Genomic DNA, 16475 nt, shown 5'->3' on the forward strand with positions numbered 1-16475 from the left:
ACTGATCTCGATTAGTAAAATTACAATTTGGACATTAATTATATCACAATTTATTTTATTATTTGCTTGCTGTAATATGCTCGAAATATTTTCCACGATTCTTTCGTGTTTCAAGAGCAAAGTGCGGCTAAATTTAATTTGGAGTGTGGTAAAACAGTCCCGGTAACATTTCGAATGATTGGATAATCGGATCCGACACTTGCCGACTTCGTCGAATCCCTCTGGTAAATGTTAGGCACGAAGGGCAGCTGATTCAATATTATAGAATCGATTTAGAGCACTATGACAGCAGTTTTAAACATGATTGCAAACGAGGAGAGTTCTCGCACCTTATAAAGGTTGCCCCGTGCACTTGAAGGTCTGTATCTGGAGAGGGGATGTACATGTTCACCACTAAACGATAAAATTGCGTCGATAAATTGAGTGCCACAAAAATTGAAAACAACTTTGTCAATAATAATTAGACTGCGAATGTTTATACAATTTTCAATTTTTCTAGACAAATTTCAAGAAAGCGGGACCAAATAAAATCCTATTTTCAGGGGTAATAGAATTTGTAGATCCAAAATAAATAAAAATCACTGTTTGATACTCATTTTTTGAACATTCCCATGAGTAGACTGCGGATTTTATGCATTTATGACAGAAATGAGTAGGTGTAATTTAAAACAGTAAAAACATTAGAAGATTTTAGAAATACTGTTATATTATTTCCACTCAAACATATTAAGAAAGAAAATAAATTTCTATTTCACGCCAGCTTGTTGCAATTCAGATAGAAAATTTTTATTTTGCATAAACATCCGCAGTCTACCCATAAATCATAAATGCATAAAAATCCGGAGTCTAATAACGATATGAGATCAGGAAAGACAAAGTTTATCGTAACACTGATTTTTGTAACACCCTCGAACTTAGGTCCTGATAAAATTTGATTTTCTTAATAGATTGGAGTAAAAATTGATCAAGTTTTGTAAATAGAAATTGTGGCATTCAAAGCATTAACTAAACTGCGAAAATTGTGGGCATAACTATGAGGGTAGTAGCGAACGTGTTAAATATGAACAAATGCAGCAACTTAAAAGCTATTTTGAATTACGATGTGGCGATATTCGGTGAGTCTATTCAAGTGCAAATGAGTAATTCGCGCACGAGCTTTGATTTTTTCTGTGCGCAGATCCGGGAACTCTTTCATTTTCTGGGAAATCGCAGGAAATCCGATCGAGGATTCTTTCGCTGGGAGCGCGGGGCTCATGTTCCAGCGAACGCGCATTAATAGGGACCGGCTAGGGGGCACACACAACAGTCGTTTCTCGTCGTCAACGATGACGCACGGTTGAGCCGTCATTAAATCGTCGTTCGCGAGGCAACACGGCAGAATAAAAAAAAAAAAAAGAACGCGGTCGTCCCTTTGACGGCGGCCGTTCATACTGCTTTTTGCGAGACGCCTTTTTGCGAAATCGCTCGAACTCGAACCAAACTCGCAAGGCGGTCTCTCTACGAGGGTGTACGCGACTCGCAACGCGCGATCTGATCTACGCGCGGTTACGCTAATTTTATTAATTGGTTAACCTAGCGGTGAGAGGATGCAAGACTCGTGACTGCGTGATTCGTGAGAGAGGAGAGAAAATATAAGTTGTAATGGCCGTACCGCTTATAATTTGACGGCATATTATGAAACCTAAAAAATAAATAACAGAGAACACGATTACAAAATGAAACCAACGGAGAACGGCTGGCCGGCGCCAGCCCGGTGGTGACGATTAACGCTCCTTTCACACCGATTCTGAATGCATAGACGATCCCGGACGATCGTCCGGCGACTCGAAAACAAAATCGATAACGATGCAGCAAAATACCGGACGCGATCCCGACAAAATTGTGATGAAATCGTCTCCAACGAGGGATGTCAATTACTTGGATCTAGCAGCCGCGATTTTGGCGGGACGCTGCGCTCCAACAAATTTCAACACTTTTTCAATTTGTCTAGCTCCAAGTTCTTGTACGGTCTCTTTGGAAATGGATGCTCAAAGAAACATAGAAAAATATTTCATTTTCTTTGCACTCTTGTCCAAAGTCTCACAATTTTAAAGAATAGTACTAGGCTTTAGAATTAGATTGTAGGATTTTGGTCATTTATGACTAGATTTATTAGCAGGACGCTGTGCTCCAACAAACTTCAACATTTTTTCAATTTGTGTAGCTTTTAATTCTTGTACGGTCTCTTTGGAAATCGAAAAATATTTCATTTTTTTGCACTCTTTTCCAAAGTCTCACAATTTTAAAGAATAGTACTAGACTTTAGGATTAGACTGTGGATTTTGTCCATTCATGACAAAAATGGGTGAGCACAATTTAAAACAGTGGACATATTAAGAAGAGTTAAGGACATCATCGTATTGTTCTCAGCTGAATAAACTAATTAAAAGAAGAAAGAAAATTTTGTCTCGCTCCTGTGTCTTAAAATCAATGTAAACATTTTTTATTTCGCAGAAAGTTCTGCAGTCTATTTATGACTAACACCTGATTAGGTAAAATGAGAGACTGTGAAGATATTAGAAGAATGTAAGGATATTGTTACACTATATTCAATTTGATAAATTTGTTAGAAGAATTATACTTTCAATTCACTTCTGTATCTTACGATTTGTGCAATTTTTAGGTGTACGAAAAATTGTACACATAAAATTGGGTGTACAAAATTTTGGATGTAGCTCCTACAATGGATCAATTGTTTTGAATGCAAATTCTGGGTTCATTCGTTAATCGCGAGATGGTGTGAGTATATAGAAAATAATGGAGACAGTTTTCAGAGCTAGAGCAAAATTCTGTAAACGGAGCACCCACTTAGGCCAAAAATCCGGACGTATCGGTAAGTTTGAGGTCCCTCGAAAGAAAACGAGGCCGGTGAACGAAAGGAGAGTGATCTGATCGCGTCGCGGCCGCCGGACTCGGCTCCTCGACGATGGATTTATTAATGTAACCAGTGAAACCCTTTCGGCGAATCTTGTTAAGCGATATTGAAGGTTATTAAATATCTGGACGCCTTCGCAGGAGGGGGCCGGCACCCGGACTCGGGATGTATCAATTATTCGCGTTTTCTCGCGCGCGTAGAACAAAAGGGAGAGAGAACAGAAAAGAACGAAAGAAAGGTAGGGGTTGAGGGGTAGTTGGCGGTGTCGGTGGTGGTGGTGGTGGTGGTGAAAAAAAGAGAATCGGTCAGCTGGCACACGCAGATTGAGGCCAGATGGATTAATGAAGCACGCGGTCGTTCCGAATCGTTTCTACAGATTCTCGACGTCGAACGACAAACCCGACCTCGAGGCGCGACGACACACACTCTTTCTCTCCTTCTCACTCTCTCTCTCTCTCTCTATCTCTTCTTCACTCTCTCTCTCTCCCTCTCTTTCTCTTTCACACGTTTCTCACGTCCCTCTTCCTTCCCCTGTCTCTCGTTCGTTCTCTCTTTCTCGCACACGGCTGCAAAACGACCCGCGTCGATTTCACGCGACGAGCGGGACGCTCGATGAAAAATTTAAAGCGAGCCGGGGGGCACGAGAGGGGGGAGTTGGGGGGTTTCGCGAAGGAGGCGGGTCCCGGCGCGGAAGTTTCGACCGTGCGATCCGCAACTTTCCCTCTGGATTCGAGGCTGTGTCGTGCAATTTTCAACGAGCTCGGCAACTTTCAGATATTATTATTATTCGAGCACCCTCGAAACCGAAGAGGGTCGGAGATAAGGCGATTGATTACAAATGAAAGCGAGCGGCCGGCGAGAGCGGCTGCTGTCTCTCTCTCTCTCTCTCTCTCTCTCTCTCTCTCTCTCTCCATTCCTTCCTCCCCGACAGAACCCCTATCTTTCTCTCTCTCTCTCCCTCTTTCTCCGCTCTCCATTCTCCGGCCGGCAATCGCATTACTTTCCTAGGGAGAAGCGACTAGAAAACCCTCTCGAGAGGCGAAGCTTGAATTCAGAGCATCATCCGCGGAATAAATTTACAAAGGTTCGACCAATTAGACCTGGAAATGGTAACTGGGGGGGCGGGGGGACGACGAGAAGAGACGACCGGGACGCTGTGCCGAAGGATCCCCCTTGTCTTCGGCGTTCCCTGTGTTCCCTGCGTTGTCGGGTAGCGGTGATGGTATCCCGGTGCACCTTGCATCCTCTCGCCCGCTATCTGCGCCCCTCTGCATTCGAGTCACGAGTAATCCAGATGCATCGGGACTCCGTGATCGCGTCGAACACTTTTTCCTCCTCCTTGTTGCTCCTCCCTCTTCTCCCTGACCAGACAGAGAGGAGATTTCCCGAACCTCCGCGAGGCTAATCACGAGGTCACTCTCGCGTGTACGAGGAATCAGGATCGCGGCGGTGAATCGGCGATCGCGACACACCGTGTCCGATGGATCGGACCACGGATCGGCTCCTCGAATTTCAAGCCAGTCGATTAACCCGTCACGAGGACAGCGACGCGACGGCCTCGCGATCCCGAAAAAGGATGCACCGGGGGACCGTCACGGAATTCGAGGGAATTTCACGAACTGCAACGATGCGCTTGCACCGGGTACGGGGGACCAGCACGGCCGCGAACGATAAAAACTTTATTAACCGTTGCACTCGGGTCGGATTTGTTTAGACACGCTGTCCGACGCGGTAACCGCCGTTCGTGGCCGTTCCATTCTCGGTTCTCCTCTCTTTGTTTTCACGTTGTTTTTTACTCTTTCCCCCTCGTTTTGCTCTCTGCTCTTCCACCGATCACGCAGAGAGTTCCCCAACCCCGGTCACTCTTTATCGGCGTTCTCCCACTTTTTTTTTAGTATGTTTTTGTTTTTTGTCTATCTTTCGTGTTTTTTGTTTTCATCCGCGACGTGGAAAATAAAGGATCAGAAGGCTCGGGCGGAAAGCACTTTGCACTCACAAATAACGATCGGACGTCAACGTTGGAATATTAATATGGATACGGGTTCAGGGGCTGGCTTCCGCAGCCAGCGGTGGTTGCAGGCCAACTGGCATGTCAATTGGCTTGTTGCCCAGTTTTATAACTTGGCTCTCGGCCTCCTCTCCTCTCCTCTCCCCTGTCTCCTCTTTCTCTCTCTCACGCGGACTCACCGTCCCCCTCTCGCTCTCTAATTCTCTTTCCCGACCGCCACTCCGGTATTCTCCACCCTTGTCGACGTTGCTCTCTCTCTCTCTCTCTCTCTCTCTCTCTCTCTCTTTCGCGACGCTCTGATCATCGACAGCCTTACGTCACGGTAACGTCGCCTTCCGTGCGGAAGACAAAAAGCCCGACCACCTTTTTGTAATCTTCGGCGCTCGTGAGCCAACGATCGGCTTCGACCGAGCTCGAGTAATTAAAAGAGCCGATGTCTCCGCTCAAATTGCCCGAAATAAACGCCCGAAGCCGTTCGACGGGTGAGTCGGGAGGCATCCGTGGGAAAAAGTAAACCACGCTGCTCCAGCCGAGATTCTTTGTCTGATCTGTTGTGGCATAATCTACTGAAACACCGGGTGCAGTTTCCTGTATGTGTGCCCCAAACAGAGAATCCGAGGGGGAAAGCAAACGACGTTCATTGGACAGAGATTCTCACTCTGTCTGACCAGTTGTGGTATAATCCACTGATTCATCGAGTATAATTTTCTATATGCGATTTATAGGAAGAATTCAAGGAAAAAATAAGCGATGTTAATTGAACAGAGACTCTGATTCTGCCTGGTCGGTTATGGCACAATTTAGTGAAATATCGAGTATAATTTTCGAGGAAGAATCCGAGGAACAAAATGAACAATGCTGTTTGCGCAAAGTTTCTTACCGTGTCTGACCAGGTGTGCCCCATTCTACTGAAGAACCTGATGCAGTTTTCTACATGTATTCTAAAGATGATGAAAGCTTGAGGGCTCAGATGGAAGACGATCGAAAGTCGGGACAGACATCTGGATGAATTCTAGCGAAGAATAAGAAAGATCGAAGATAATCAATAATTTTATTTGAACAGAGTTTCTTGATCTATAATATCGATCAACGATGCGCAGACTCTAGCAAGTTCGAAATAAATGTTCGAACCCTTCCACAGAGGAGGAGAGGAAGAAAAAGGCAAGGCGAATATTCCTGGTCCTTATGCCTGATAAATGATGGTAAAATCTACGGAGGCACGAGGTGTGGAACGTCTTCAGCTACCAGAATCGCAAAGTGATGGAAGTCTGTGGGTCCAGGCGAGAATAGATCCTTTTGCGAGGCCGGGATAAATGTTTAGGTCGATGCTGAAGAGAAATAAGAAAGCTCCGGCAGAAAAATGCGAGGATATTATTCAAACAAATATTCTTGCTCGTCTGTCTGACTTGTAACGGTATTCTCTACTGAAATTCAAGGTGTGTGTGCTTTCTACAGTCCAGAAAGTGACCAGATGAAGAAACTTTAGGACCCGAGATGAAAAAAAAAGTTCCTTTGTAAGGTCCAAATTAACATTTCAATACTTTCACAAAGAAAGGAAGAGAAATTAGCGATTTTATGTCTATCTGCCTGACCAGTAACAGTAAAATCTACTGAAGTTCCAGATGGATGCTCTCTTCAGCCTATAGGGTGTCAAGATGTCGAAACTTTACGATCGTTGGCGAAAGAAACCCCGTTTTTAAAAGGTCTGAATTAACATTTGAATACTTTCACAGGAAAAGAATGAGAAATCTAAGAAGACTAATTGTATGCTTAAAGCAGAGTTTCTTGGTACGGTTGTCGGATCAGTGACAGTACAATCTACTGAAGTTCCAATGTGGGCAGTGTCTCCACAAATAATAAGCTGATGAACCTTTGAAGTCCAAGACAAAAGAAACCCCGCTTATACGATTTAAAAAAAAATATTTAGACCTGTTCATAGGCAAAGAAGCGAAATTTAAGGGTGGAGGCCAACGACATGCTCGAAACAGTGACTTTTAGTCTCCTCGTCTGACCAGTGACGGCAGAATCCACTAAAGTTCACGATGTCTCCCGTCAAAAAACCGGCAAGCCGGCGAAACTTTGAGGTCCAAGGCGAAAGAGAGGCCTGGCGATGAAGGATTAAGTGTCAACGGAGACAGGCAAGTGGTCAAGTCGCAAGCCACGGAAGCGGATCACCGGTTCCATGCAAAAAGCCGAGCCGATGAGCGACGCGGGGTCGATCGATCGATCGCGCACGGGCCGGCCGCGTCCCTTGGTTACAAGGTAACGCTCGCGCCTCCTCAATGAGGCGGAATCGAATCAATGATGCAAGAAAGACGCATAGAGAAACATTTCGCTGGACGGGGACCGCGTTATTGTCGGGACGATTCCTCTGAATCGTCTCGAGCAACGACGCGCGTCGCGTCACGTCGACCCCCGGTTGTTATTGATGATTAAGACCGCGTCGCACGCCACCGAGAGAGAGAGAGAGAGAGAGAGAGAGAGAGAGAGAGAGAAAGGCCATTACGACGACCGTTACGATGCCGGTTACGGGCCCTGTAAACGGGATCTCAAGCCGAGAATAGTAACGCGGCCAGATTAGTAACACGAGTCCCATTGGCCAAGGACACCGGTACGCTGCACCCGCGGTAAGCACCATTAATTCCGGAGGAACGGCAACCGTGAACCTTGCACGACACAGCTTCGCACTTCCACGACAAATTCTTCGGCCCGACCCGGCCCGACCCGGCCCGCCACTGCCACGTGGACCGCCGGGTAATTCACTAGCGCCACGTGTGGACCTGGAGGCACGCTAACGATCCGTAAGTCTGCGACCCTATCTTCCGTTCCAACCGACAGAATGTCATCGCACAATATTTTGTCAAAAGACAAAATTTTGCCATTCTTATATTTTGCCAAAATTATTGTCCTGCGAATGTTTTATTAATTGCCTAATCCTTGAGAGAAAAGACCTACGAGAAATTCGTTTTTACGTCTTCCTAGTCGATTTCGTGCATTAAGGGATAAATTCTTTAGAAATCTACCGAAATATTATTATCTTTTTATTTTCTTCGAGACATTAAAAAACTGATCCTGTCCTATTATAATACGTCAAAAATTTAATAAAGGAAACGGAGAGGGTTGAACTCTGTTCTGACGAATTCTGTTACTGTGGAATTAACTTCTATGCAAGACTAGAGGATCATTCTTAAACCTATCGCTTGCAAGATATTAAAAATATATAATTTTTCTTATGGTAGGTGCAATTGACTTTTTTAGGAAACCTAGTAAAAATAATGTACAAACGCTGGAAACATTGGGAAATCTTCGGTTCAAAATGGACACAGCTGTCAAATTTAAAGAACAATCGTGTCACTCTTAAAAGTAGGAGTCTCAGAGGTCAATGATTATGCACATAATTTTGTATATCCTCTAGGCTTATGGTTAGTACTTCTAAGGCTACATTGCTTCTCCATTCAGATCAATAACAAGTGAACTGCAGATTTAATGCACTCTTAAGGAGTAGGTCAAATCCAATAAAATGCAAACTTTAATGAAAGTTCGATGAATGTACCATCTTACTTGTGACCAAATGAAATTCTCAATTTCTGTACAGATATCTATGGTGATTAAATAAAAGTACCAATTCTTGAACAATTCCCTGTCAGTGTGAAAAAAATTGAGTACAATCTTGTCCACATTAAATTCTCAAGTCTTGGAAAGTTTACTATGGTTATATGTATGTCCCAATAAAAACCTCAACTTTTAAAATGCGATGCATTGGTAACAGACTAAATCGACAAATAAACTCAGCCCCTGAGATGTCTGCATAAAACTCTTCATCTCTGAAAAATTCTTTACTGTGTTTAAATGCAATCTCCAAGCCTAACAATAATTTACTCAATGCAACCAGATGAACCGTTCAACCCTACACAATTTAGTCACTGTGATTAGATAAGATCTTTAACCCCGAATAATGTAGGTACTCACCGTGACTAGATAAACTCTTCAACCCCCAACCACTGAAGTACTCACCGTGAAACCTTTTCAACCCCAACAATTTAAGTACCTACAGTGAATAGATAAACTCTTTAACCTCTGACTATTTAGGTACTCACTGCAGCTCGATGACCCTTCAACCCTCAACAATTTACTCACTGTGACCAGATAAACTCTTCAACCCCCAATAATTGAAGTACTCACCGTGACTAGATACACTATTGAACCCCCAATAATTTAGGTACTCACTGTGACTAGATAAACTCTTCAACCCCCAACAATTTAGGTCCTCACGGTGACTAGATAAACTCTTCAACCCCCAACAATTTAAGTACTTACGGTGACTAGATAAAATCTTTAACCACCAACAATTTAGGTACTCACTGTGACTAGATAAACTCTTCAACCCCCATCAAATATGTACCCCCATATAAGCTCTATATAACCTATCCATAATAATTTTCCCAATTTCTAAATTATCCAAAAACACCCCTCGAAAGGTGTATCTGCTCAAACACTGTCAAGCTAATATCGACTAACCTTGGCAAAATGGGAGCTATCGGGCGGCGCGAAGTGAACGCGATCGCGAGGTTTCAGTCTCAGACTTACGTTTGATAGCGAGCGTAACTTCATTTGCTTCCCGCTATCCAGAAGGGGGTTGGAACCGGGCGCGGCGTCGCGTACTCGAAGGCGAAAGAGGAAGCGGATCTCGTTAGCCGTTCTCGTCGGCCTGGGATGTTCTTTGTCCGTAGGGGATATTTGCGGCGCATCGGCCGCGAAAATAGCACGCTCTCCAACCGGAGCGATCTATACACCCGTATATCGTTCGGCTTTTGGGGGCGTGTGGTCGACGGGGTGGTTACAGGGAGGTAGAAACGGGGGAAGAGGTCGACGGCAGAATGGGAGAAGAGAAAGGGAGGAGGAGGGGGTTGTTGGATGGAACGGAACGCGACGTAGAGAGATTTCGAAGGATGGCTCTTACCTGGAGGAACTGCCGACACTGCTTATACTGGTACCGTCAGCTGTTCTCCTTTGCTCCCTGGAGACGTCGCAGTCGGAAGTGTCGGAGTCGCTGAGCCGCGACGTCGTCGACGGTGGACTGCGATGCCGGTCCGCCGCCGTTATCACCGCGTCATCGGGCTCCTGATAGTATCTGTGTAACGCGAAATTTAGATCTCTCACGCTACCGCTCATCTCTAGCCTTAGGAGAAAAAGAATCGGCCGATCGGATTCAGCAGTGTTCATCGGTTTCGCGCAGATCCCGAGGAGATCCCTGAGATTGAGAATCCATTGGGAATCGCGTGTCGACGGATTCCTTCTCCCCAAGCCTAATCGTTCGAGAACGACTTGCCGCCTACGCTCTAGCCTCTCTCTTACTCTCTCATTCTCTCTCTCTCTCTCGCACACACACTCTCTAATTCTTTTTCTCTCTCTCTCTCACACACACACACTCTCTATCATTCTTTCTTTCCTCATTCTCTCTGAAAGCTCTAGGCGAGTCCGTATACTTCAGCGTTCATTCAGGCGGCTAACAAGCGCAGAGAGTGTTCGTCAATCACCAATCCTTCTAAATTCTCATTCTAGGTTGCTTCGACAGGCAGACATGATTTGCATAACAGCGACCGTGTTTTCTCATACCAAAGCCATGAAGAAATGAAGAAACACCCTAATCTACGCCCCATCGCCGGCAGCCACATACCCATGTACATGCCAGTGCTCCCCGTGGTTGATCAGCGGGAGCCATTCCAACTCCTCCTCCAGTCTGGCGGATCCTAGCTCGAGGACAGCCTCGCCGAGGAAGTCGTTCGTCTCGTAGTTACGGTAGTCCCAGACGGTGATCTCCAATGCTCGTTTCCTCAGGTCCGTGCTCCTGATCCCGTTGTAGACGAACGTTTGGTCCCACCGGGGGTCGTTCGTGTTCGCCACCGTTCTCGTCCGTCTCTTCGACTTCTCGCTGCCGGGCGAAAAACACAATAAATGTTAATTATTCAACTGTGCCGGCTTCAGAAATCTGCAATCTCTCAGCTAGATTTATTCGTGTCGCTCGTAAAACATTGTGGCGGAGGGATTTGTTATAATTCGTAAGAACGGCGAAGCTTTACGTTCGATTACTACAATGACCAATAAGGTATCATTGGACTGCGGATTTTATGCGTTTATGACAAAAATTGGTAAGCACAATTTAAAGCAGTGGACATATTGAAGAGATTTAAGGGCACCAGTGCATTGGTTTTAGCTTAATAAAATAATTAAAAGACGAAATTTACTTGACTCCTGTGTCTTGCAATCGATGCAAATATTTTTTATTTTGCACGGAAATCCGCAGTCTAGTTATTATACATATATTCAAATCTTTTTATTATAATTCACTCAAAAATTAGATTTTAGATTCTAAAAAATTGAAAATTAAATTGAGAATTTAAAAAAAATCTAAATTAATCCCTCTATCCCCCCCCCCCCTCTAAAGTCCCCCTCTAAATTTGTCAGTAACCTAAGAATTAAATTTAAATTCTTAGGTTCCTGATTTAGATTTAATAAGAAGAACCTAGAACTTTTCTATTGAATATTTTTTTTTCAGACTATTCTTTTGCTCACATAATTTCTGTTCTTGTTCAATTTTCTTTCATTCAATTTACAATAGTACGACGATCAGAAAAATAAAAATTTACTGCCCTATTATTTTTCATATATATATCACGACTGTTAGGTGTTGAAACACCTTCCTATTTATTCTCCTCTTTTCACAATGGACACAGAAGATTTTAATGCGACGTTAGTAATGACTAGATTGCGGATCTTTATGCAAACTAAAAATTTTTTACCTGAATTGCCACGAACTGAAGTGAAACAGAAGTTTATTTTCTTTCTTATTATGTTTAACAGATTGAAAATAATATAATAGTGTGTTTAAATTTTTCCAATATTTTTGCTACTTAAAATTACGCCTACTAATTTTTGTGATAAATGCATAAAATCCGCAGTCTGGTAATGACTATTAAGACTTATAGCTTGAAAATTCGGGGACAAAAGTCTCGACGAGCGACGCTATCGATTTGAATCAGAGCAGGATCAGATTTTTCGTAGCCGACAGACCGAGATGCCTCCTTAGCGTCGCGAATGCAACGATAGTCGTTCGCGATCGATGCCGACCATTAAGCGGAGAGTATTCGCGAGGGAGAGAGAGGAGAGCGACGGCAAATAAAACCGGGAGCCAGCGACGAGATTGTTGGCAGCCTGGCCAAACTCGACGGCTATCTCTTGGCTCGCGAACGGCTCTTCGGGAAATGATTAATCTTAAGGGAAGACAGGTTTAACTTCAACATCGTCGCGGCCGGGATCTCTTACGGGCGACTAACGCTCCGTTGTGTAATACGTGTGTATACACGAGCGACACCGTACGAGCTTCCGTTTCGTCGCGTCGACCGTCTCGGTCTCGTCTCCGACGATTCGAATTGATACGGCGCGACGAAACACCGAGAAATTCTTGGCGCTCGACGCTCATAAAACCCGTGGGCGGAACGGGTTATCGATTACGCGGTGAGTCATTGGATTTTATTTTTAAAGAGCCACGGGTTTGCGGAATTTATTGGAACCCCTCCGAGGGAGAACCTTCGAAATCGGAAACTTGTCGTTTTTGTGACGTTTGTTGTCCGCTCTGTTACTTTAGATCGGGTCTTGTGACGGGGTTGAAAGAGGAGTTTGAATACGATCCGGGAATTTAAATTTAGCTATGGCTGTAAGGTATACGCGTCTGATGCAGTGATACTTTTTTAAACACTCTGACAGGGATATCGAAATTGATAATAATCACTGCGGACTTTAATATAATATAAAAATGTGTCGCCCTTAATTGCAAGAGTCAAGTAGAGTCCATAATAATCACTGCGGACTTTAATATAAAATAAAAATGCGTCTCTCTTAATTGTAAGAGTCCAGTAAAAATATTTTTCATTCTCTAAAATGTCTAATAGGCTTTCAAGGCTATAGGCTTATGAAATATTTTTCATTTTCTAAAATGTCTAATAGGCTTTCAAGACTATAGGCTTATGCAATATTTTTCATTTTCTAAAATGTCTGATAGACTGAAGACTATAGGCTTTCAAATTCTCTATTTTAAATTTCGCCGACCCACTTTAAAAAATGCAAAAAAATCCCATAAATGCATAAAATTCGCTGTCGAATAATGATCGAATCTCCAGTCCAGTTGAAAAAATTGAGCGTTTAGATTTCCACGAAAGATTTGCCAGAGGCATCGACATTAGAGTGATAGTAAGACGATCAAGTTACACAGGTCGTACAAATGTTTAAGAACAATAGCACAGAACTTTCTGATAAGTCGTATATGTCGCGTTTCATTTCAGAGCCCGTGGATGGCTATTAGATTGGTAAGAAATAAATAGCCGGTCAGATTGAGTTGGCGCGTTAAAATTCAAATATAATTTTCCCGCGTCGATAGATACGAACTATGTCATGGTTTTTACATCTTTCCTATCGAGTTGAAAAATCATTTCTACAATTTCACCTTTGCACGCCCTTCAAAAATGAAATAAAATAATATGAGATATAAATATTCAAGTAAAACGAAACGTAAGAAAAGATTCTACGGTATCTAGAAATAGAAAAGAGTTGAATTTTCAACGAAGAGTGTATAAAGGCTGGAAAATTCTTTTGTTTCGAGCTAGGAAAGCATTTGGAAGTATCTTTAATCTTCGAAGGCATCTTCTAGTACCCCAGTGCCACGAATTTTTTACATAAAATAATAGAAGAGCCTATAAAAATAATAGACTATCCTACAACAATGACAGTATATTAGAAACAAATTGAAAGCCGGTAGGACTGTAGAAGAGAGGGTCACAAAATTCTTGGGTTCTCGCGTTAGCAAGGCATTCGAAAGCTTCAGAGGGCACAGTAATACACTAGGGTAGGTGACCCAATTACTGTGGGCATACCAATTACTGTGCCTATATTAATTATACTTATTTTTAAAGCATCATGAATATATTTTTTCCATTATGATTAGTTAATATATACATATATCTCTTTTTTAATATTCATTACGCTTTAAAAGTAAATATAATTAATATAGGCACAGTAATTGGGTCCCTTACCCTAGCCTACAAAAATAATAATCCACCAGAAACAAATGTCAAACTGCCGAGACAAGAAGAATGCGTCTTTCAAAAATATACAAAAATTCCAAATGAAAAGGATCGAGCGAGGACATCAACAGTGTCGCATGAGATCACTTATGAGAATAAGATGGAGGTTCTGCTGAGATTTGGCCACTCACCTCTTGTCCGGGAACAGAAAGATCTTGGCATACGGGTTCCTGGGCTGTCCGTTGTTCCTGGGCATGAGTCCGACGGCGCAGATCAGGGTGACGATCACCTGCAGCGCGACAGGATCAAAGCCCACCTTCACCTGGAGGCTTCCGCCGACGTTCGCGTTTCCGGTCGGGTGTCTAAGGTGTCTGGCTCTGCCCTGGCTGTGGAGATCCGGCGAGCCAGGCGAGGTCACTAAAACCGAAGGTTTCTCGCGCCTCGCGTCGTATAACTCTGCAAGTGATCGTTCAGTGCCGGATAGACTTTAGACTCTCTTGGGTAATCTGCGGGTCTTCGGACAGTTATGTGTGTCTGTAGGTTTGCGCGCGTGTGTGTGTGTATGTGTTTGCGGGCTACGTGAAAAAAAAGTGGGACTTGTGCCGTGGCACGATCGGTGCTCGTCGCAGGGGTACACATCGGGGACACAGTTGCCAAAACGAACGGATCGAACTCGATTAATTACGGGGTCCAACAGCTTTCGATCAAGATTCTCAGGAGTCCAACAAGCTTGCGGGGTACACGAGGCTAGCCTGGAGAAGTATCAGAGATTCGTTGCGGAGAGTCTTGTTTCTGGGGTGACTGCGACAATGGTGTTGATTATGATTTTATGGTTCCCAGCGATTCGAAGGTACGAGAAAATGGTCCACAGATCCAATAACATTGCGCACATTTTTGCTTCGTCACTTAAATCAACAAATTATGCTTCATTCGTAGCGTCATACGAATCGTTACATTTTTAAGCCTTAAAATTTAAGGTCATACATACTGTCTCATTTATAGTGTCACATTTTAACTCTGCTTCTGGCCATTTTTACCTAAGAGCTCATCGTGGTCCTTAATTGTAATTGCTCTTGTCGAAATATACAGGGTGTTCATTTGAAAACTCGGACAAAAAAAGTATCCTACGAAAATTGCTGGTCTTTTCACGTACAATAAGATTCCATAATCAAAAATATAGGTTTCCATTTGAAAAAAACAAAGTTGACCTTCAAATGACCTTGAAAACGCCATCCAGATAAAAAAACTGATACTGCCCCCCTCTTTCCTCCTCGAAATCCTTGGACACGTGTTTTACACTTTTTTAATATCTTTCATACTTTTCGAGATATTCGGCTGGAAAGTTTTCAAATGAACACCCTGTATATGTATTTACCTACTAGTTTAATATCAGCAGTTTGCAAATCTTTTCCAGAATTCACTGTTATCTGTGGCTCGCTTTAATGCCCGTGTTTCCTGAACAAATAAAGTAAGGGTTGGCATCCCTAAATGAAAGAAAACGAGCGAATATTTACTCCGAGAGGGTTGAAAGCGTAAAAAAGGATAAAAGTAAGAGGGTTAAAATCGAATGTAGTTTCGTTCATCTTCGACTTCGATCCTCGTCGTTCGTCGTGGATAATCGTCGGCCACGATCGCCCGTAAGGCAAAGGTGTGAATTTGGCTTAATGTGGACGCGAAAGGCGACGCTGATGGGATTCTATGTAACCGTCGAATCGCTGTAAGACTCCCTGGTACACGTCACTTCCCCTCGCCACAAGGTGCAGCAGCGTTTGCGGGCAGACACATCCATTCCTCGGGAGATGTGACAATTCACGTGCGGGGGTGCTCCCGGGCTGCTCGAAGTCGAAATAACGCGGCCCCCCGGGGACGCATCGGGTAGATGCAGCTAGATTAACGTAGATGCATTCGAAACTTCGCGGTCGCCGCCTCGTGCGACGACGCTTGAGTGCATCCGCGCCGGGTACGCGCCGGGTATTCCCATCGTTTGCACCCTGAGGACGCTGATTCATTATATAATATACTTCGGGGCATTTAATAGAGACCACACATTAAACACGAAACGTTCATTCTAGCTGCGTGTACGCTCAGGATTGCGGTATAGTATTCAGTGACCTGTTAGCGTCGTTGTACTACAGTTAACCCCCGCATAAAAGAACCGTGTGTATATGTATTTTCTGTGACTGTGCATGTACGAAATATTGTTTAAAAAGATTGTACAGTTACTACCACAAAAGGTACATATACACATTTCATTATACATGATGTGCATGTATTTTGTTACCCCCTTCTTTATTCTGACGTTGAATTATTCTATTAAGTTTAGAGCCTCTAAAATATTTTTAAGGTACAATTAGTTTTAGCTATCCTCTTCTATTTCGTTGGCGTGACGCGATAGTAAGCTGTCCTAACAAATTTCTTTAGCTTGCTCGTCCTGCTTTTTTTCTTTAGACCTCACAATTTTCATGGGCCTTGAAAA

At 43.5% G+C, this 16475-nt stretch overlaps 1 protein-coding gene across 14 annotated transcripts in view; it reads right to left on the reverse strand.

Annotated features, from left to right (window-relative positions):
- Nucleotides 1–16475, reverse strand: part of Rim (Rab3 interacting molecule) — a 127709-nt gene that overhangs the window by 37383 nt on the left and 73851 nt on the right. For 12 of the 14 annotated variants that reach the window (XM_076805649.1, XM_076805647.1, XM_076805655.1 and 9 more), the window contains 4 exons: nt 14191–14455; nt 10600–10854; nt 9883–10053; nt 1652–1681 (listed from right to left, as the gene is read on the reverse strand). In XM_076805649.1, the coding sequence (XP_076661764.1) occupies nt 1652–1681; nt 9883–10053; nt 10600–10854; nt 14191–14455 (721 nt within the window). The remainder of the gene's footprint in view (nt 1–1651; nt 1682–9882; nt 10054–10599; nt 10855–14190; nt 14456–16475) is intronic. The other 2 variants (XM_076805646.1, XM_076805651.1) reach the window with 2 other exon arrangements.

This window comes from Halictus rubicundus, chromosome 2, assembly GCF_050948215.1.
Source record: "Halictus rubicundus isolate RS-2024b chromosome 2, iyHalRubi1_principal, whole genome shotgun sequence".
Classification (NCBI taxonomy): Eukaryota; Metazoa; Arthropoda; class Insecta; order Hymenoptera; family Halictidae; genus Halictus; species Halictus rubicundus.